Below are 23,521 nucleotides of genomic sequence, written 5' to 3'. Positions count from 1 at the left end.
ATATTCCGACTGTTGGGAGCTAGAAGTGTTAACTCTTTCGGGATAATCCATTAATTTTGTGATTTGGCTCAATAACCCTCGGATCAGAGCCCTAAAAAATATTCAAGATACATAAGTAAAGGCAACATTTTTTACACACACTTTTTTTTTTTTTTCCATGACTATATTGCATTTGATGCTAGGAATTTAAAAAACAAAAACAAATCAGCTCTAAAATCTATAAATTGGCAACACGTGAGATTCAATATCATTATTTTTCGATCAAAATCAAAATCGGCAATTTTTAATTTTTTTGACATTCTAGTCCATGTAGGGCCAATGTTGTTTCAGAGACACTGCAATTAAAAGAAAAATATGACTGTTGCCATTTTGATGAACATTGTGTGATCAATATATCCCTAAAACAAAAAAATCAGGTCCCGAAAGGGTTAACTCATATGTGTTCTGGCTCTGCAACAGACTATTTGTTATGTGACAGTTATTGAGTAGAATGTGTGTATTTATCTGTGATGCAATGTATACAAGTCTTTCACCTTGATCAACTATTTAATATGAAGATTATCATGTGTATAAATGATTCCAGTACCAGCATAAGAAATGTATTCTACATGTCTAATAGGCACATTGGATCAGATGATATTGGCATTTCGATACTATAACAGGTTAAAAAGAGTATGTCGAAGCTCCTGAGTTAATGTCGTATTGACCTTCAATTTCCATGCACAGTATTGGCGAGAATTAAAAGGGTTGAAACTGAAATCTGTTCTTTATTTTTGATAAATGAGGCAGAACAACTTCTTATGATTCTACTGTAGAATGCATGGATTTTAAAGAAATCAACTTTAAACATAGATAGTTCACTTCTATGAATCAAATAAGGGATACTTCTATTGCCACTTTCTTTAAATTTTATCGGAAAAAAAATGTAAATCAGACCATGGTCAATGACGGATTCAGGGATTAATCACTTGAAATTGAATATATTAAAGGGGGATTTATTTTCTTCAGACTTACGATTAACAGAGAATGACTTTCGCTATCCACATCAGGGGTTTCGCGAGTGAGAGAAGGTAGGGGATTGGGATACCACTGGTATTTCCCTCACACTGTCAATATCGCCCATGATATGAATTATTTTTCATTGAGTCAGGAATCGAATTGTAGGAATCAAATGGCACACGTTTACTCAACACAAATTGTCAGGTTATGTGTAGTGTAAAGTATATGAATATCTTGTCTACGTCTAAAGTGTATGTACTAATAGAAATAAATACTTCTCATCGGAAGATGAAATAAATAAAGCTGTCTTTCGTATGTGTCAAGTCACAGTAGGCTGAAGGTTTATCTGTTTGTTTGACCTGATTGATGATAAAGCATGTGTGTGCTTGTAAGTATGCAACCAGGGGACCAACGGCTTAAAGTCCTCTCCGATGGAATTGGTAATGAAGATTAAGGCCTTACCAAAGGGCACTAGCGCACCGATTTGGTTTCGAACCCGGGACCTCCCAGTTACGAGAACACCGTTCTATACCACTGAGCCATCGCACCTCACTGAAGTATTTCCAAGTACTAGTATATCAGCATAGATGCGGTTTTCGCTAGAACAATTCTGAGGGAGGAAGGCCCGGGATTTAAAAAACTAAAACAAAAATGATTCCCGAATTCCTTTAGGAATCACACTTTTGGACAAGAAGATTCATCTTTTCCAAATGAAATTCATTTTCAGATTGAAATTTAGAAGCAATCACAAATCGTGTAGGTGTCTCTGGCAACCTCAATGGATTTTAATATTATAAGCCTTTACAAAAAAAGTAATTCATGCAAGAAGAAAAAAAAATCGAAGAAAATGTAAATCAGATCATGGTCAATGACCGTCTGATTCAGTCGGGCAAAAACCAAAATATCCCATGATATAATTCTCAGGTATAACCAGTATCGGTCTTAGAGGGGGCTGGGGACTCAGTCTCGGCTCCCTCCCCCTAAAATTAACACACACTCACACACACACAAATTGAGGGAGGCAAACGTAAACAAATTCAATATTGCAAGAACCCCAGAGCCCCCACCCCCTCCTATGCCCACTTCAAATTGTTTTTTTAAAAACAGTGCCGCTTTCGTGTAATCAGGCATGGATCAATTGCATTGTATACCTTTTTGACTTATCTGATCCTAAAGGGTCATCACTCATGGTGAGTTTGGGTATAAATTTCGTGCAGTACATTGCATACGATGGGCGGATTCAGCATTTTCCGAAAAGTGTGTAGTGTACAGTTCAGTGGTTGTCATCAGTGTAATACAAATTGACAACATTGTGACGTATCTTGTGAGCTCCAATTTGATATGTACATAAAATATAAACTTGATGACGAATAGATTTGTTTCATACAGCGGGTTTAAAACAAAAAAAAGAAAATATTTGAAATGTAGTATATTGAGGGTAAATGTTCGTTTCAGAATTTTCTTGGGGGAAAATATAAACTTTTAGATATTGTTTGTTTTTATTTGTGTGTGTATTATATGGTAAATGGGAGAGAACCTAAGAAACGTCACAGAGTTGTCAATTTGTGTTTGATTAATAGTAACTTCAAATATTCATGAATTTCTTATTCATATTCGGATTTTGCTCAAACTTTCAGTTTTCAGTTACCTGTTCCTTTTAGATATCTAGTTATTCTATTAAAACACAAAATTTCTATAATGTTCTTTCGGTAACTGTGTTAATTTATTATGGGCGTTCCCAACTCAAGCTACGCTTTCCGGGTTTTCGCCTCCTTCCGTATCTGAATTAATTACTGTATACTCTATGTTGAAATAATTGTTACATATATCATGTATATATACATTTTGTTTTATATTGTGCTGTTGAGAAGGAAATAAATGTTAATAAATAAATAAATAAAAAAATAAAAAACCAACTTGATATCAGGATGGACTTCGATCCCCTTTAAACCTTTAAGGATTGAAAGGAAAAGACAGACTATCGTAAAGTTGGACTATGAGGGTATGTCGTTTTCTCCCCCAATGAGGCCTAACATTCAAAGCTAGTGTCTATTACAAGAATATTGAATGATTTATGTCGAAGGGGTACTTATTTAGACTTGGAGGACCTTTTACTCGAGTGACGCCCTTATTTACAATGATCAATGAACCAATTTTTTTTTCTTCTTGTTCTTCTTTCTCTCCTTCCTCCTCCTCATCTTCTTTTTTTCTTCTTCTTCTTCTTCTTCTTCTTCTTCTTCTTCTTCTTTTTCCTCTTCTTCTTCTTCTTCTTCTTCTTCTTCTTCTTCTTCTTCTTCTTCTTCTTCTTCTTTTTCCTCTTCTTCTTCTGGTCAAACAAATTGTGTTCTATGTCCGTTTTCCAAAACCTTGTGTTTATAAGAGAATTTTTCATTGCTTTAATGGGAACAATTTGATCCCATTATAGTATTCAGTTAAGAACCGTCTTTTGTTTTTGTTCTTGTGTTGTTGTTCGTGTTTTTTGTTTGTTAAGTAGTTGTGGGGGTAAAGTTTAGAGCGGGGTGGGGAGAATAGAATAAATGATTTAAAAACGAACACAAACAAATAGCCTGCTATGCCTTCCACGAAATAAACATGCTTTTTATTCCCGAATTCCTCATATTTCATGTGTTTATGCATCGTCAATGACGTCATTCAACTTTTTGGGTCAAATGTGTCGTATTTCCAACTGTCAAATCATACAAATAGGCTGGAGTCTTCAAAAATCATCAGAATCATTATCAGCGAGAAGAGGACAAAACCGCTCAATATACATTTTGGTAATTTTGGTAATGGAAGTTTATCATGCTTTTTTTTCTCTTTTAAACTTTACGCAACATCGAGATATGGAATAAAACCTGAACGAAAAGTTTGTAATTTCGTTGATTTTGAAATAGGATGATATAATAAAAATAGATCAGCGGTACTCAGCACTACTTTTAGATTTTTATAAAGATTACCAACAAACACCAACACCATTTTGAGAGCGAGATACTAATTTGGTGCTTAGTTGTTGCATTAGACCTTTCTCAAAAGAACAATACTATGCTATATAGTATTTGCTTTCATATTTTCAATTTACACGTTTCCGTATTTCAAGACAATTTCTAGATCATTATTTTTTAAGTAGAACATCATAATAGGCCTATTCACTAACCGCTATTCGATCAGGCCAGGAAAACAGGAAAAAGAATGGTAAATGGGATTTTTTTTTCTCTCTCTTCTTAACGGGCAGCAAAGGAATATCATGATGACCTCAAACGGTTCGATATTAAAGCTATTCGTAGTCGTCTTCATTCTCGTCATCATTGACGTCGGGGATTGTGAACATTTTCGGGGTGGATCGATGTCATGGAGAGCTACGCCAAATGGGGTAAGTTTTTTTAGTTTGTCAATATCTTAATCATTTGATAGTTTGACTGTTAGGAAAGCATGTGTATGCTTAACGTAATCAACTGTGACCGATGGTTTTAAGTTCTCTCTGAGGGACTGGTTATTAGGATTACTGCCTTACCAAAGGGCTCTCCGACTAGTGCATCGACTTAGTGTCGAACCCAGGACCTCCTAGACCACTAGTCTACCACTGAGCCATCGCTCCTCTGCTTATTCCTTTCTTTATTTTTCAATTATACTTTTTAGGGGTCATCTCATACAACAGGAACATCAACAATGATAATGATAAAAATAATGATGATGATATTAATAATCATAATAAAGAAATTTATCATGCGCAACATATCCACCCAGGGGGGGGGGGGGGGGGGGGGCTCAAGGCGCTTACAATGAGCTACATAATTATAAACAATAATAAGATTATGTTTACATTACATATGGTGAAAAAGATGTTATTAGGTAAAGTTGGCCATTAGATAAGTTTTCAGACTGACCTTGAAATGATCTACTGATTTACAGTCCTTAAGATGTTGCTAATGTTAATACTATTGATGATGAAACGATAATAATATCAATACTATTACTGATACGATACGATAATATTATCAATATACTGATATTACTACTTCGAGTACTTCTAGTAATAATTCATCATCTCGATCACCATTATCAATATCGGTATCATTTTCTTCACCATTTTTTAAATGCCCCAGAATGTTGAGATCACGTACCGGCTCGCCTGGAAGGCAGATACCGATGAGGGCGACCACAACTGCACCTTCGACAGGGTCTCTGCGAACACACTGCTGAACGGTGATCGAGGAGGAATTCGAATCCAGTACCCCAATGTCACCAGAGATATCGGTTATGATCGGCACCGTTTGGACTACTATTGCACTGCAAGGTTAGGTTAAAGCATTGTTTATCGTTTCAATTCAATTCAATTCAATTCGTTTTATTAAACCATTTAAAATAAACAAAAATCAATATACAAATCATGAATGTATGAAAATTATTAATACAGTATAAATGGTCAGGGTGCCCCTAAAAGCCAAGGCTTGATTAATAATGGGGTGCCCAATATATAAAGAAATATACATTCAATAAACATGAGATACAAAACAAACTTAATTAAAAAAACAAAAAACATTAAACACTAAACATACAGGCAAAGGGATATAGGAAAAGGTGAAGTAAGAAAACTTAGGGAGGAGAGATGAAATTACATGTTTATTTGACATAGGTAATTATTATTGAACGTTTGAGTTTGGTTTTCAAGTTTCCATCTTTGAAATCTGAGATTCATGGCCCTTTGCGTTATCAGACAGTGTCTGTGATATGGTGTAATATATTAATTGAAGCCCTAACAAAATTGCTCTTTGAAATGATCATGAAGTGCTTCAAAAAAGTAAAAAATCTTTGAGTGACCGGTTTTACCATACTCATTTTACCAAATAGACTCTAGTTCTGTTCAAAACCGTTTGGCAAACGGTTTTGACAATCTTAATTCCAATCATAAATATCTTGATAATCAGACAGGCGATCGGCTTGTAAAAGTCATGGGATTTCTGACTGACCTAAAGGTTTACAATTATGATTGCAGCATGAGCTAAATTCCAGATTTTGTTTAGAATCTGAGGTAAAGTTGCCCAATCCTTTTAATACTTGCCGGTTTCACAAAGTTTGTAGAGACAAACTCGTGTCAGTCGCTGTGCGTAACAGTGTGTACAATGCGAGACTAGAGCATACTGCATATACATTAGGTTATGTATCTTTTGTTTTGTTTAGCTGCTCCGGACACTTTTGTTGTTTTTGTTGTTGTTTATTTTTGTTAGACAACAAGTCAAGACTATTATAAGAAATTATAATTATATGTGTGTATATATGAAAAACACGAAATAATGAGCAAAACTAAATACTTCCTTTTACTTATTGCAGACATAATTTTGTTATTATTGGTCCGATTCGCCCGATTTGTGCACCAGATGTATTTAATGCATATTTAAAACATTCGTGACTGTTATAAGTTATTTGTTTGATTTATAAATGTATATATACATATATTTTCACCAAATTTATGTTTTAGTACCTTCTCCGCTATGATTTTTCCTCATTGAAAAGAAAATCAAAATGTCTTTCCAATTAAACTTCGCCTGGTCGCACTATCAAGAAAATGGCTGCGCCCATGTCATAGTAAAAAGGCATTATGCATCATCATGCCAAGAATATCATTTGCATATCTCTTGTACACTTTTGTAAAGAATATTGTACATAAAAATGCAGGAAATACATATCATCTTTCCTCTTACCCCCCCCCCCCGCTAATTCAGCGGCCGGCTGAGTCGTTGCCATTTTTGGGGACAAAAAAAACACAAAAAACGTGTCCTCTTACCTCCACCACCCCCCTCCCACCCCCCCCCCCACTAATTCAGCGGCTGGCTGAGTCGTTGCGAAATTTTCGGCCCGATTTATAAATGTTAACCCCCCCCCCCCCTCCTTGAAAAAATCCTGCGTACGCCACTGCCTATACTTACTCTTTGGGGTGAGGTTCCTCTAATGTTTGACTGGCGCAATAGCTCACTGTTTGTAGAGCATTGGTCTCGTAATCCAGCGACCCGGGTTCGAAACCAAGGCGATGCGCAAGTGTGCTTTGGTAAGGCATTAATCCTCATTACCAGGTCTCTCGGAGAGGACCTAAAGCCGTCGGTCCTCTGGTCGCTTACTAACAAGCATTTATGCATTCTTAGCTGTCAGGTAAAACAACCACCACTACAAATATCACTACATATACTTTAAAGGGGAAGTCCACCCTGAAATTAAGTTAGTTTTAATAGGAGTAGAAAAATGAGAGAAACAAGTCAGTGAAAGTTTGAGCAAATTCCGATTAAAAATAAGGAAGTTAGGATTTCTGAAGTTGTGATCAATCAAACACAAATTGGCAACTCTATGACGTATCATGCGAGCTCAACTTCCATTTGCTCAGTACTAAAAAATCTAAAATTTTCATTTTCCCTCAAGAAAAATTTCAACCATACATGCACCCTAATTATAATAATTGCAAATATGTTTCTATACTCCCCCTGCAAGGAACAAATATATATTCCGTCATCAATAACGAAGAAAACATGATTTTATGGAATATTATGCACAAAGCAAATGAAGGAGAGCTCGTATAATAAATCACAGAGTTGCCAATTTGTATTTGATTGATCACAACTTCAATAATTCATAACTTTCTTATTTTCATTCAGAATTTGCTCAAACTTTCACTCACCTGATTTTCTTATTATTCTGCCTCTATCGAAACAAACTTATTTTTGGGGTGGACTTTCCCTTTAATGTTTCAGACACGAGGCGGCTGGCTACCCGGTAAGCCTGGACCGAAGCTGGGTGATGGGTGAAAACAAGAAGATTATCGCACCTCCGCCAGATGGACGTCTAGACTTTGATCTCTTGTAAGTACAACCATGATATGTTTTTTTAATCAAATCACTATTCAATTATATACTATCTATTTATTCATTCATTCATTATTGTTTATCTGTTTATTTATTTGTTTGTTCTTTTATCTAATCACTTTCTTATTTATGTATGTATTTAAACATTTATGTCATTCTTTAATATATTCATTGGCTCGATCATTCATATACCTATATATTCATATCTTTCTTTCTTGATTACATTTTTTAGGCTGTATTTTTTTAAAAATTTATTTATTTGTCTAACATTTATTTATTTAGTTATCATTTACTCATTCATTTATCATTTATTTATTCAGTTAGCATTTATGTATCTACTTACCTTTTTATTCATCATTTATCTACTTATTTATTTATACATATAGGTCTTTTCATTTTATCAACTTTTTATACTAATTGATTAATTCATTCTTTTATCATTTATTTCATCATTTAAAAAAAAAATCTTTATTATCGATTTATACACATTAGATTGATATAACTTTTCACTCGCATATTTTTTTCTTTTATTCTTTCAATCATTCATTTATCATTTATATGTATTGATTAGTTTAATCATTTATTCAACTTATTATTAGAAAAGGAAAAAGCAGACAATTGATGGAGAAAGAATATTTTGAAATGTACGAACGATTACATTTTCGGGATCCGAAAATGATTATATGCAATAATATATGGAATTGAATTGCCCTCAAATTAATTTCTTGAAACTCGTTGCGATCGTGATTCGCACTCGAACAAAATCGATTCAGTTTGGACTCTTGCTCGGTCAACAACAGTGACAACATAATTATCATTGTTGTCATTATTGTCGTTATTGTCATAATCATTATTTTTGGTTGCATAGTAGTAGCCTATAGTAGTAGTAGTAGTAGTAGCAGTAGGGAAGTAGTAGTAGTAGTAGTAGTAGTAGTAGAAGTAGTAGTGGTAGTAGTAGTAGAATAGTAGTAGTAGTAGTAGTAGTAGTAGTAGTAGTAGTAGTAGTAGTAGTAGTAGTAGTAGGATAATAGTAGTAGTAGTGGTAGTAGTAGGATAGTAGTAGTAGTAGTAGTAGTAGTAGTAGTACACTGTAGTAGCACTATTATTTGTATAATCATCATCGTCGTCATCATCATTATCAATATCAATATCGTCATTACTAGATGGGACTCGTGTTGCTGGGTCCATAGTCTGCTGAACTATGAACCTCCAAAGAACTGGGACTTCGTCATGTCGGTCAACCTGTCTGTCAGGGCGGACACGGGGGCAATCAACCACGCCCCTATCACCACCGGACTACCCGTCCAGAGGGTCAATAGGGGTTGCGCAAACGCCGTTCTAAACATACCAAGTGAGTATCGGTTCAAATTCAATTCAATTAAAGCCCCACTTCGCTACTCATAACTACTTGTGCCCTCTATTTAACAAACATTACCTAATCGGTGACCATTAGTCCCCCATGATCCCTTATTTCTTATGTGATAGCTTGATGAGATAACCACCTGTCACTGACCATGCAGGGAGGTGTAATCCATCCTGGCCAAACTTAGGCAGTGGGGCTTAAAAATGGTTTCGTGCACCGGTTTTAACCCTTTTTCTTTCAATCACGGCATAATTTTCAGAAATTAAAGGTTTCGCGTAACCCCAATCCCAAATTCATCACATGCTATTACTTGTGCATCACTTTGTAACTAGTCAAGTGCCGTGTGCACACTTACCATACATATTGGAATATTTGTTTCTTATTTTTGCTAACGGGCAAATCAAGTGAGCCCCCCTCCCCCCAAACAAAATACCAATTAAAAAAAAAATGTCATCTTTGATATGTTGAAATAATTATTCTGCGATCAACATACTAGATAATATATAACATAACGTATATGCGGTCACCCCGCCAACAAATATACAAGACAATGTGGATGTTCAGGCATCTCGTTCAAATACTAACAAGGAAATTTTCGTGAATGGGGTTTAGACTTAAATTAACGAATATTTTCAGCTTAAGTTTCGATAATAATGTATCCATATTATCCGCTTGATTTTCATTTGTATTTGTATCTCTTTTTATGTTTTGCTTTTTTACTTTTTTGTTTTCCCTTTTTGATTGAAAGCTTACGATGCGGACGGCGATGACGTAAGATGTCGATGGATTGACGGTGAAAGAGGCGAGTGTAGGAGCAATTGCAATGTTCGCCGCGTCTGGCCTATTTCAAAATGGCGTCTACAGGTAGGGTAGTAATCTAGGGGCGTGTAGTTTCGAATTGGAGGGGTCGTCGGACCTTGTAAACCGTATCCTGAAACCTACCCCCTGGACATCGACCCCCGGATAATCAACCCCTGGGTTTGAACCAGGGGGTAGTTGTCCTGGAGGGTGGTTGCCCTATAGGGGGTAGATGTCCTAGAACCCTTACAAACACAATCAGCCCTAGATCTTATACAAGCAAAGCAAGAAGAAAGTTAACAAATTAAACCAAAACAAAATCATCAATTTCTGCATTTTTAATTGCCAAGAATGCTCGAATATGTAATTCAAGATTTACCAATGGTAATGTGGGTTTCATTAAACACACCCCTTTATGTAGCGAAATCCCTGTAGTCAATACCGTCTTATTCTATCTATCTCAGTATCTTCTCCCGGTTCGGAGGTTGAATGCAACATCTCTCCATTTCACTCTATCTTCTGCCATTCTGGTGCACTCTTGCAGTTTTAGTCCACTCCAGTTCTTGACATTCTCTTCCCAGTTGATTCTACATGGTCTCCCTCTACGTCTATTTCCTTCCACTCTTCCTTCCAATACATCCTTTAAAAGGGTTTGGTGCCTTTTAACGTGACCAAAGTATTTGATCTTTCCCTCCTTAACTAATCCTACTAGTGCAATTTGTTTACGTCCTGCCATGTGCAATATCTCTTTGTTGGTTTTCATTCGTCTTATTATTCAGAGGTTAAACAGATTAGAAACGAGAGAGTAGTCAGCTCTCCCCCTCCCAAACCTATTAACAAAGTTACTCTATAATTTAACTAGAGTTAACTTTTTCGTTTCGGCTTTAAAACTACACGGGTGAACATACATATGTAATATGGCAATCAAAATAATAGGGAATCGTCATCAATAGTGATCTGTCAGTTTATGACAGGTTCAGTGACCCAATAAGAATTCTATGTCAAGTGTCAAGTGTCTCTCAAAATAGTAAATATTTTTAACGATCAGGAGACAAATCTTAGAGCCTCCCATCTCCCTTTCTAGAATCGAGAACTCGGCTGCCGCCTCATACTCCCCAACCCCGGTGCCATGGAAGTCGGCTGGTACGCCGTGGCCATCATGATCGAAGACTCCAGCAACGGCGTCGTCCACAGTAAGGTCCCCTTCCAGCTCATGCTGGAGGTCACTGGGGACATGACCTGTTCCAAGCCCGTCATCCTCGGCCCGTCGACGGGCTCCTGTTGGATCCTCCGGGTCGGGCAGACGTTCAGATTTAACGTCACCGCACAGACGACAAACAATGCAACAAGGTTAGCGAATAACCCAATTTAAGCTCCTAAATTCGTTAACAAAATTCAAGGAGGAAGGAGGAGTACGTTGATATGATGAAAAGTCCAATTTTTTGTTTATTTAAATGAGCTAAACAGAAAAGCATATAGAGTGTAAGCTTCTTTGAGAACAAAGTCATGTCGAATCCGTTTCCATGACCACCTGTTCTTAAAGGGCATCTGGGTAAGGGTGAAATGTGTGTTGCAGAGCCTTTTGCATAGCAAGGGCACATGGCTAAGGCATCTGAAGCCTTTTATTGTCAGACCTATATAGACCGAAAGCTTCATTCTCTGATATTGACGGTATCGCAGATATCCTCTGGCCCTGACCGCCTCACAAAGAGGTTGTATGTGTAAGTGAGTGGAGGTTGCACAGTGCTTGTGTTTACTTGATTGCCGATCTCATCGCGCACAGAAGCCTCAAGAAAATGGACAGATAAGCTAAATAATTGTTTTTGTTAAATAATTTGTTGATGTTGTTAGATTTTAGGCCTACCTCTGGGATGATTTAATTCATTTAGTTGTTTCCATGACCTCAGTTTTACGTCCCATGCGAAGTACATGAACTATAGGTATGGTTCATAATCTAAATGAAGTATCTATTATAATTCACCTAATATGCATTTTCTGACTACTGGCAATTAATTTCGGTTTCAGGAAATGCCAACATGAGACTCTCGTTAATAACTTGTGATGGACGTGAACTTTCAAAAGTAAGCCGGCTTTGTCCATTTTGCCTTCAACTTGTCCTCGTCGGTCTCTCTGATTCTTTCCCAAACTGAATCTTCCACAGGATCCGACAAATCGCCACGACCAGCGTGCGTGGAATGCAGAGGAGCCCTCTACGCCAGGTTCCAGGAAACCCATTGCAGGCTTACGTCACAATGTCATGGACACCGGAAGAGAATGACAGGGGTGTGTCTCTCTTCTGCTTCCAGCCAGAAGATACTACCGGGTAACAAAAATAGTGTTTTACCGCGATGTAATAGTTAACAGAATCATAACTACTTTCATCTGCTGTCAAAGGGGGGTGTAGCTTTGCAAATACTGGTTAACGCCATCTACGTCTTCTTTTGGACAACTGTACGTAAACGAATGGACTTGATGGACGGTAGTCAGCAACTTAATCTCTACATGGTCAGCGCGCGCTAGCGTTCGCGAAACAGACCCAAGTTCTTCTCACGCTTCGGTTTCGCGTACGGTTCCACGCACCGGCTGCGGTCGCGTCGTCCGAATTCGTATTATACCCGATTGGCCCCGAGTCAGGCCACGCGGGAAAGACACGTATAGTCTCGTCATGCTACACTCCCTTTAATTTTTTTTTTGTAATGAACATACCAGATATAAAATAATGTACGCGTGCAACCCGCCATCATGATAATTATATGCATGAATATGAGGATATTCGGGCATCTCGTTGCTCGGAATTATCCCTTTCTAAATGTTGCGAGGGGGTGAAGCGAACAACTTAGTAGTAACATAAATATGTAATTTTTATTCGAAAGATATAACAAGAGATTGTATCTTGGTCTATGATTTATATTTCTTTCCCGATTGTCATTAAATAGTGCAATACTGAAAACACCTCGTGGGAAACCGAAGAATCGTTAAAATTGGCCCAATAAAAATGACGCACCGATTGCAGACGTCATCTTAACATAATTATGCTTGTTTTAATGAAATCCCAATTTGTAAGTGGGCTTTGATGATGGGAAACGCTTTGTTTGTAACGTTAACACTGATGTATATTTCTCTATACCTCTGTCACAAAATGAAACCCTCCTTGGTTATAGTAATATTACGATTTTCTTCCCCCTCAAATTCAGGTTGCAAGGAAGTCAAGGATGTATTGACATTTCAGTGGGAGGTAAGATAGAGTTTAGCTTCGAACCACAAATATGCTCACCCCAAGCACTTCAACTCCATACACACTCCTTCGGCCCCCTCCCCCTCCTCCGTATCCCTTCACTAAATTCCTGATAAATCCTGTTTTTATTTGAACCAATGACAGACGAGATGAGTTTTTAATAATGTTGTTTTTAGTACGCCTATTAATATTTTCAGTGATTACAACTTTTGAATGTTACTGTTTCATACTGTCTCTCTTTGTCAACATAATGTCTCTATAATTCCTTTCAAATCTCCATGAATTTTAGATCTGTGCACAGTCATGACTCCTATTATTTCATAACAAAAAAAAAGGAAGAGATGAAAAGCAACAACTGATACTTTCCGACAAATAGGGTTTCCAGCTTTCACCATTTCCAGTTTACATTCTAGTTGATATCCCCTATCAATAATAAGTTTTAACTGAATATAGGGCTCGTTAGCACTGAATGAAACCGTGCATTATGCATCTCGTGTAATTATCATGAATTTGTTAATCGCATTTGTTTACTTGTACTTATATTATCATTTATAATTATTAATAATTGATCAATATTGTAGTTATTTTTGGGACCCCGAGGAAGAACGGATCAGCTTTGTCGATGGATCTGAATCGGATGATACCTCGATCTTTATTTGTTATTTCTTTTAATAGAATAGTCCATGTAAATATATTAGTGTTTTGTTTCTTTTTATGTTATTATGTTTGTACAGTGTGAGTCAAGAAAAAGTTTACAACTAGAAAAAGCGTGAACATACCACACAAAAATGATACTAAATGATTTGGGATAAAACGCTCTTTCACAAGATGTATAATGATTTACTGTTCATAGATGATTTTTTAAATAATCAGCAATTTTCCAGGTGTATTTTTTCTTTTGGCTCACATGGTATTTTATATTTTATGATCATAAATATAACCAACCAATATCCTACCAACTTTAACGTATTTTCACGTCTTAGATGAGAGTGCTCCGACACCGAGTCCTCTCTTCTCCTATCCGGGTGACGGCATGGCAGTCCGTCCCGAGGGGACAGCTTTTGAGATTGTCTTTGATGATCTGGTAAGCTTTTGATATACATCGCAGTATTTTCTTGCTTCTCTTGTTTATAGCCATTATTTATAGTCAGTAGATTCTATTATACTTATTTATGTTTATATTTTTCTTAGTTCATTATTTAGTTTAGTTTGTAAGCATTTTAATGAATGCAGTATTCTTATCTGACGAGTTTTTTAAATTTTGGACATATTCATGTGCTACTCGACCACGAGGGACCTTAATTCCACAAGCCTTGCTTTCAACCAAGGTCATCTCATCTAACGCCATATTCTGTCAACTTGTAATATATTCATGTCATATTTGTAATGCGTGTTATGAAAGAAAGATAAATAAAACTGGAACTGGAACTTATACAAGCGTCGTGTTCATTAGACGAATCTTCTAGCAGATGATTTGTCCTGTTTAAATTGTATCGATTCGCTGTACTTCTGTATGTTTGTTCTTTGACATCTGTACGTCTCATTTCTTACCACGTATAGCCTCTTAGACATACGCCTATCATCGTATAGGCAGCAAATTGACTAGACATTTTGTTGTCCAAAGCTTAATACGAAATCGTAAGTCACACTCCGTGATCGGAGGGATACCATGCGTGTTACCAAAATGTCCGGTAAAAGGGAACTTTTCACGCACCAAAGTTCGGCTCGTAGTACACAAAAGCCCGTTTTAAACACCGGACTTAGGTTTTTTTTTCAAAGAGGGTACATGCATATGCGTACCCTAAATAACACTGAGTGGGGGGGGGGGGGGGGCGGGCTTTTCCCCCTTATACACAAACCGAATGAACAGGAAGCAGAGATAAACAAAATCGGTGTCCACTTCAATGTGAGCCTATCCCTGCGCTTATATACAGATCTGGGCCCCGTTGCATACAACTTACTATCGATGATGTCTTTGCCATCAATGGCTACTACCATGGTAACAGGGTTCAACAGCCAATCAAAATCAAGGTTTCCATTGGTAGTTACCATTGATGGCAAAGTTACCATCAATGGTAAGTTTTGTGCAACAGGGCCCTGAACAGCCAATCGAGATGATATATCGAGAAATGGAACCCAGATTATTATGCTCTTTTGGAAGATGTAATACAACCACAACAGTCTGTGATTGATCCAGTTGTATTGAGTGTTTAAGGATATGAAGATTCGTTTTTGGCACAACCATGCTCGAATTCATAGACTTTGTTTCCTTCATATTTTGATCACAGATAGCCCGCCCCAATCTGATATCCGAGATCCGAATCCTTCGGGCCGACGACCACTCGACCCTGGTCCACTCCGTCAAGGTCGAAACCGAACCGGGCGACGGCCTCATCTACGACTACAACGCCATCTTGTTTAGCGTCCCCGATGGTCTGCTTCACGAAGGCACCAACTACACCCTCAGCCTGCCCGAAGGTCTGGCGAGGGGATTCAGCACCTGCGAGCCCTGGTCAAAACCGGCCGCCTGGGACTTCTACATAGGCACAGGTAGATTTGAAAGTGGCTACAGGGATTGTTACCGGGGAACAAGCGAGATGAAAAGTAATTCAAAGTTGAATGTTTGAGCTAGATCGCTTGAGTCGCTTGTAGTCATGCAAAATCAAAAGTAGAAAAATTTGGAATCCTGAATTTCTTAGTCCATAAATTACCGGAGTATGACGTTATTAGATCGCTTGATTCAATTTTCGAGATTGCAAGAGGCCCTAGAGTAAAATAAATTTTCTTATCTGCAAACAATATTACTGGTGAATGGTCAAGAGTTAATCAGCTCCTATATCGCTTGCATTGTTTGGAGTGGCTTTGTCTAGTGCTACAATGTAGAGACCAGATTTCATTTGGATACTAACTTTTCTTTTGCCGCCTCTCATAATTATGAATTCCTAATCCGTCTCTGCCAAAGAGAGCATGTGATAGGCTTTGCATATCAGCGAAAAAGACGTCTCCTATTGGTTGGAATGTTTTAAAGCGGACAGTGGCGCAGGCTTGCATTATCATGAAGCTTCAACAGTGAACGAAAATCTATAATGAAATATAATTTAAGTCGTTCAGTTTAATAGCCATCAGTTTCAGCACACCTTTTTCAATATTACAGGTAAATGGCCGAGAGTAAGCTCGTCTAACGCCCGATTGTTTTGCAGTGGCTTTTTAGTGTTACAATGTAGAGACTAGATTTCAGATGGGCACTAACTTTTATTTTGCCGCCTCTCATATGAATTCCGTATTTAAGCGATTAGCAAAAATTAATCACCAGAATTAATTCCTAATCACTGATTTAAATATCAAGTTTTAATTAATTTTGATCAACAATTACTTATGATGATATTTTAAACAGAAACAAAAGCCAACTACATTCTTTACGCCTTCAACACCAAGTTCCCTTTCAAAATGCATAATTTTGTTAGACCATAAAGAGGGCGTCCTAGCTTAATTTGTTTACATTGAAGTTGACACAAGATGAATAGATTTTTATGCGAGAAGAAGTGAGACCAAAACGAGAGATTGCTCAGCATCCTTATGTTTTTATAATATGAAATTATGGCAATATCTTTGATAGAAAGGTAGGCGAAATAAATATTCTTAAAAGGCTTAGATCGTCTTTATCCCAATTCTAGTAATGTATTTGCTTGATCCCATATAAGCGATAAGCAAAAATTAATCACCAGAGATCGTACTTGATGTGCCCGTTAACGACACTACCTTACGATCAACAGGGATGTGGGGAGGGGATGTTCGGGTGGGGTGGGGCTACTATGGCAGATTTTTATTTTTTTTTATTTTAATCAATATGTATTATGAACTTCTAAAAACAATAGCGGTTGGACTGCCTGCGAGAAACAGTTAATTTTGTAAATACTGGAATGACATGAAAACAAAGTTATTTGTTTTAAAAGTTTGATAACCATCAATATCTATTTTTTCTAAAGACAAAGGCCTAAAAAAATATTTAAAAAATAAAATGCCATGGTGGTAGGAAGCTTACCTTTAACAGAGTAGTCGAAGAGATGCTAATGTTTGCTCGACATCCCTTTATACGGTTATGTCAGTTTTTCGATTTTTATCTGTTTTATATGTGGTTCTCGTATCTTGCATTCATTTTCTTGGTGTGCCTCGGGAAAAGGTTTTGGAGGCTTGAACATGTATTGTTAAGGGGCGGGAACTTGAGCACCCCCACCCCCCCCCAAAAAAAACAACAACAACAAAACAATAGAACCGATTCGATGTTGATTTGCTTTATTTCTTATAGACTCGAAAGGGATCACGCGTCCTCCAACCGACCGGTTCCTTCCGCGTCCGCAATGTTTCGGGACTTTCATGCAGATCTTCGTTCCGAAGACAATGGTCCCATTTGAAGACCCGAACAACATGCACTTCAATGAACCAACTTGTGTCGGGCAGGAACACAATGGGACCCATTTTGTAATGGGGACCCACTACCAGTATTGTGGAACCCAAATCGTAAGAAGTCAATCTAATTATCTCAAATCTAAATACGGTAACGGTATAATATCCCCTTCTTCATCCCTTCCCTCTTTGTTCCATAATGTGATTTACCCTCTCCCCAGCCACCCCCCCCCCCCACTTTTAGTACTTACTTCTTAGTACTCAAAAACTTTTGACAAGACTTTTTTTTTTAAAATTTAAGCTCTTAACTGTATTAACTAAATAAATTTACTAAAATAACTAACTTGTTACCTAGTTCTTATATTGTTACCTTACCTTGTTATCTTATGTTTCATAATTTCACTTTATATTTGTTTTCTTGTCATTACTCTGTTTAGTTTTAATTGTATCAATATTGTAAAGCGCTTTGATATAAATGTTTTATGAAAAGCGCTATATAAGTAAAAGTTATTATTATTATTATTATTAATCCATTCTAATGTTTGCTCCGATTCAATGAACCAGTGTAGGCATATTTGAAATATCAATCTACCTTGTCATTAAGTACGGTACTTGGTATATATATCTCAGGCCCAAGTATTTTCCCCTATAAAGAACGATAATGAAGACTGTATAACATTAAAATCCCTCTTTTAAATATGATAAGCAAAATCTCGTTGATTATTTTTGCCAGGATGCGGGACGTGGAAAATCAATAATATCCAACACAATTCGGATAGCCCCATTGACGGTTCTTGGACACCCGTCGGTTACCCGGCACAATGCCATGGCAATCAACGTGATCTGCGAAATGGATAAGGATAAGATAACGTTTGTCGAGTTCGACGCGGATCTACCGGCGGTGGTCTTTAACCGAACCGGCCATGGTACTTTCAATTTTTCCATGAAGATGTACGAGGATGAAACCTATTTCCGAAAATATGTGTAAGTCTCGAAGTGTAACCCTCCATAGGTTAACCCTAATAGGGCCGGGCTATTTGAAGTCTTAGTAGGGCCGGGGGGGCATTATGGCCCCCCCCCCCCCCTGAAGATCTCGGCCGCGAAGCGGCCGATCGCCGCGAAAATTTGCACGCATGTCAAGTGAAGTGTAAAGAATAATATGATAATTTCAATTTTTTGAAAAATTCACTCATTTGCATATTTATGGTAATTTATGCAAATAAAGTCATAAAAATTACATTTTTACCCATAAATCATATATTATTCATTTAAGCATTCTTTTTCACTAGATATATTCATTAGACCATTCTGAATAATAATACGACAAAAAATTTAGAAGAGCCAGCTTATTTCTTATGTTATCCCTTGTTTTGATAATTTCTTATGTATTTCATTGTTTTTTTAACTTATGTATTTCATTGTTTTTGTTGTTTTATTTCATCTTTTACTACAATTTAACTATTTTGGCTCCCAAAACAACCACCTAAACTTTAAACAAGACCCAATAACCCATGTTTGATCTGTTTTTAGGGAAAATGACTTTGCCATACGTTTTGTACACAAATCACGAAAATGAGCGAATTTCAGGCTGACATGCAAAGACAAAAGGTCACGTGACCTTGTAACCGTAGGTCCGATTTTCAAAAAAATTATTTTAAAAGTTGCGCAAGACTCGAAAGAAAAAAGTCAGCGAGGGGCGGGGCGCCATCCATATGCGTTCCCGAGCAATCAGAAAAATTGTGGAGGGGGGGGGGGGGGGCCATAATGGCCCCCCGGCCTTATTAGGGTTAAAACAGAAAGGAATTAGACAGAGAGAGATAGATAGACAGAGAGAGATAGATAGAGAGAGAAGTGGGGGGGGGGGATTGTTCACTCGAAAGAATGAATAGAAGCTAGGAGAATTTTAAAAAGAGATTATATTCAAATTATGAGTTTGCCTACATAATCTCGACTGTGAAAACAAGTTTTTAGTTGCTTGTGTTTTGGATTCCATCCTGGTGTAACAAACTGCTAGAGTTTATAGGAAATAATTCCACGCTTTCCTTTTCTGGTTATGGAATTTTGATTTTGTTGTAATATGCGAAATTGACTGAAGGAAAGTGACTTATTTGAACGAATTATTGAACGAATGATAGAATAAATGTAATGAAAATTGATTGAAAGAATGAACAAATGCAAGAAAAATTATTAGAGGATGATTGATGAACTAAACATTATTATAGACGTTTGATTTGATGAATGTAAGAACGATTGATTAATTGAATGTAAGAACGATTGATTATATTGAATGGATGAATAAACAAACGATTGAATGAATGCACAAATGAATCAACGACTGAAATAATGAAAGAATATTTGAAAGAATGAACGACTGATTGTAATGAATGAAGGAATGAATGAACGAATGACAATGAATGATTTAAAGGAATGAATGATTTAATTGTGTGAATGAATGATTTAATTGTGTGAATGAATGATTAAATATGAATGATATGTGGAATGAATATATGAATAAATGAATTAATTAATGTTAGAATGACTGAATGAATAAATACAATATTGTAATAGTAATAGTATAAATGAGTGAACGTTTGAATGGTCTTAATAAATGACTAAAAGACGAAATTAATGAATGTGGTATGCTTATTAATTTGAGCCTAGTAGCTCTTGTTGGAATGCTCCCAAGGGAGTGGAGACAGTGCATACATTGTGTGTGGGCAAGCCAGAATCCGATGACCGGGGTAATAATGTACAACGCTTAGAAACTCAGACATTCCCAACGTATTAAGCGCTATATAAGCAAAAATATTATTATTATTAATGAATATATAATGTTTTACTTCGATTTAGATACACCGACTACCCACTCGAAGTCACGCTTGAGGACAGATTGTTCTTTGAAGCTAAGGTCATCCTGGATGCCCCTCAGACCAACACGTTGCCAGGGCAACGCATCTTCTTGAAATCTTGCGAAGCCACGCCTACTCCTAACCCTGCCGACCGTTTGTACTACCGGTTCATTGAAAATGGGTAATCAAACAACACATAACTAAACTATATGTACGGTGTAAATATCGCGATGTTAAGAAAAAGGGTTAATTTTAAAGTAAAGTTAGTAAAATCACAATGGTTTGACCGTACAACTAATGGCTTTACATCAATTTCTAGTAGGCCTACGATGTATTCGGCATTATTTATCTTCTGTCTTATTAGTTCTGCATACAAAAACAAAATATTTGAAGAAAAAAAAATGTTTTGTACTTCTTTATCTCGTCATTCATCCCGTCTGCATCTTCTCGTTGATAATTTACCTGATCCATTTATATTTTATGTTGAAGATTGATGAAACCTATTTTTCAAAAGAAGGAATCCAGTTCATATATATTTGTAACTCCATACTCTATTTGTTTCCCTTTTTTAATAAATTAGCTGTGCTTTGGATGATACGGTCCAGTTTGAACATCAAGCTCGTCTGAAGACCCGATTCTCAATTCAGTCCTTCGCTTTCCTCGGCCACTTCATGAGCGAGTCGGTACGTTACATGATTAAATTGTGACTTAATACCCGACAAGAAGTTATTGTGCCATGAATGTTTGTACAATTTTGCAGCGATTGGTATCACTTTATAAGATCAGTTGATGTTATTACAAACAATTACATAAATAGTTACAATTTTGCAAATTGAAGTTTCAGGAAGAAGAGGCCTATCTAAAGTTCACGAAATTATGCTTACAGAGAATGTTTCATTTCATTTCTCTCAGAAACCTGTTTTATTGCACAAAATATGGGGCCTATACGCCTGTGTAGTACAGACAGCTCTGGTAATTTTAATTTTGCATGTTTTTCCGGCCTTATAATCCTATATCACTTCACTCGGAAATTTATTCATAAAGCCTTTAAGCCATACTATTTTGTTAACTTTAATCCAAGACGTAATATTTATCTCCTACTAAAACCGGTCTATGATTCAAAAGCTATACGCCCTGATGCACGGCAACTATTGTCTAATCGCAACTCGCATGCAATCTCCCCTCTGTACTATTAGCCAATCAATATCCGTCAGACTCGATGTATTCCGAAACGACGATTCTGATTGGCTTATTAAACCAATGTCATTCTCTTCTGCTATGCATCTTCCTTCAACGTGAAATACAGCTTAGGGAGAATGGAAGCTTCAATTTTATTTCTTCATGTAATCTCCCCCCTGTGGTTTTAACCAATCAGTATCCGTCTTTTAACAAGGTGCTCTGAAACCTCGCATCTGATTGGCTAATTGGAAAAATCCCATTCTTTTTCGTTGTAGATCTTCGTTCACTGTGAAATACAGCTTCAGGATAATGCAAGCCTGCGTCACTGTCCTCTTTACAACATTCCAACCAATAGGAGACGTCGTTTCGCCGATACGCACAGCCTATCACATGCGCTCTTCGGCACAGACGGACCAATCAGAGTTGTTAAGGAGAATGGTCGTGGAAAATCGTCCTCCTTAATAGGTGGGAGCAAATAATGACATGTTTTCTCTTTCTTTTCTTCCTCCCCCTATCGGCCTATTCCTACTTTTCCTATTTGCATTCATTTAAAAAAAAAGAAGAAGCTTATCTGTACTAGTTTATAGGAGGGATTAGACCATCCTGCAAGGTCACTCCACAGGTGGTTATCTAATCAACTCGGCTCTCAAATAACATACGAAAAAGAGGATCATGGGGGATCAATGGTCACCGATTAGGTATTGTTTTCTATATAGAGGGAGCAATTACAAGTATACAGTGTGGCTTTAAAATAGGTGATAGAAAATGGAACTATTATGCCTTCCTTTGTTTTGCAATCATGTTGTGTAATTGTTGTTCTCTCTCTCTCTCTCTCTTGTCTAGATAATAAGAATAAGACCCTATCCCAGAGTCCTCTCGGCTCCATCTATGTCTCGGTGAGCGCCCTCATCATGTGCCTCGTCCTCGTAGCTCTTCTCGTTTCCATGGTGACGGTGATGCGAAGACTCAAGATCCAGAATCGGAGGTTGGGGAAGTTCGTGGGTCGCCCCGGCATCTCACTAGAATCCATCACGGAACGTTAGAAATGCCGGTTGAACATAAGGCAACAGATGTCGGCCAGAAGGAAGATGGTCAGAATAATTTGTCAGTTTTATGGAAAAAAAGGACACTTCGCCAATGGTTATAATGTTCATTTCGAGGTTTGAAAATAGGGCAACGGATGTAAGAAGATGGTCAGAAGAATTTTGTCAGTTTTATGAAAAAAGGGACACTTTGTCAATGACTATAATGTTCATTTCGCGGTTTGAAAATAGGGCAACAGATGGTAGAAAATGATATGAAGAATAAAGTCAGTTTTATGGAAAAAGGACACTTTGTCAATAATGGCTATAAATTCATTTTAGCGATGAGGTGACGAATGTAGGCCCTACTCGATTAAGACTTTTATTTATTCTGTTCGTTTTCTTAACAGGTGGAAAGATTTGCAACGAGAACCTGAAGGGAGGCGAGACATTTCTGTCCAAGAGAGAGAGAAGGGGGGGGGGGATACATTCTAGTAATAACTTTGTCACTCTCAGAGTCTCAGTAGTACAAATCGACCACTACTTTTGAGTGGGTTCAACATCATGATAATCAGGATTATAATCATTATTAATATGACTCCAAACAGTAGATTTTTACTCTTTTGAATCGAGAAATTAAATATGTTAACACTTGACTTGAGTTTCGGTGATGGAATTGCGTTCAGAGAAATTCTTTGGACCACAAATAAAAACAAATGAACAAATTAATCCATCTTCGGATAGGGGAGGAGGGTAAAGTAATAAGGATTTAAACAATTTGCGCCTTGTATTTGAGTGTTTTCATTACTTTGGGATGAATGAAT

The 23,521-nt window shown here is 37.1% G+C and overlaps 1 protein-coding gene across 2 annotated transcripts; it reads left to right on the top strand.

The window, feature by feature from the left end:
• Positions 1–3,725: 3,725 nt before the first annotated feature.
• Positions 3,726–23,106, top strand: LOC100894028. 2 transcript variants are annotated; one of them, XM_003725441.3, is made up of 17 exons: positions 3,726–3,785; positions 4,232–4,369; positions 5,103–5,293; positions 7,737–7,844; positions 9,011–9,198; positions 9,959–10,074; positions 11,093–11,358; positions 12,170–12,331; positions 13,203–13,243; positions 14,227–14,327; positions 15,532–15,793; positions 17,550–17,761; positions 18,381–18,631; positions 20,498–20,677; positions 21,077–21,179; positions 21,951–22,140; positions 22,519–23,106. In XM_003725441.3, the coding sequence occupies exons 2-17, from the start codon at positions 4,244–4,246 to the stop codon at positions 22,716–22,718; spliced, it is 2,697 nt and encodes an 898-aa protein (XP_003725489.3). In that variant the 5' UTR covers positions 3,726–3,785; positions 4,232–4,243; the 3' UTR covers positions 22,719–23,106. The 2 variants fall into 2 exon arrangements, with proteins under 2 accessions (XP_003725489.3, XP_011672146.2); XM_011673844.2 differs by having other exon boundaries at positions 3,742–3,776.
• Positions 23,107–23,521: the final 415 nt, after the last annotated feature.

Source organism: Strongylocentrotus purpuratus, unplaced genomic scaffold (genome assembly GCF_000002235.5).
Source record: "Strongylocentrotus purpuratus isolate Spur 01 unplaced genomic scaffold, Spur_5.0 spur5_scaffold_17, whole genome shotgun sequence".
In the NCBI taxonomy this organism is placed as follows: Eukaryota; Metazoa; Echinodermata; class Echinoidea; order Camarodonta; family Strongylocentrotidae; genus Strongylocentrotus; species Strongylocentrotus purpuratus.
This window is presented reverse-complemented; position numbering and strand designations above follow the sequence as displayed.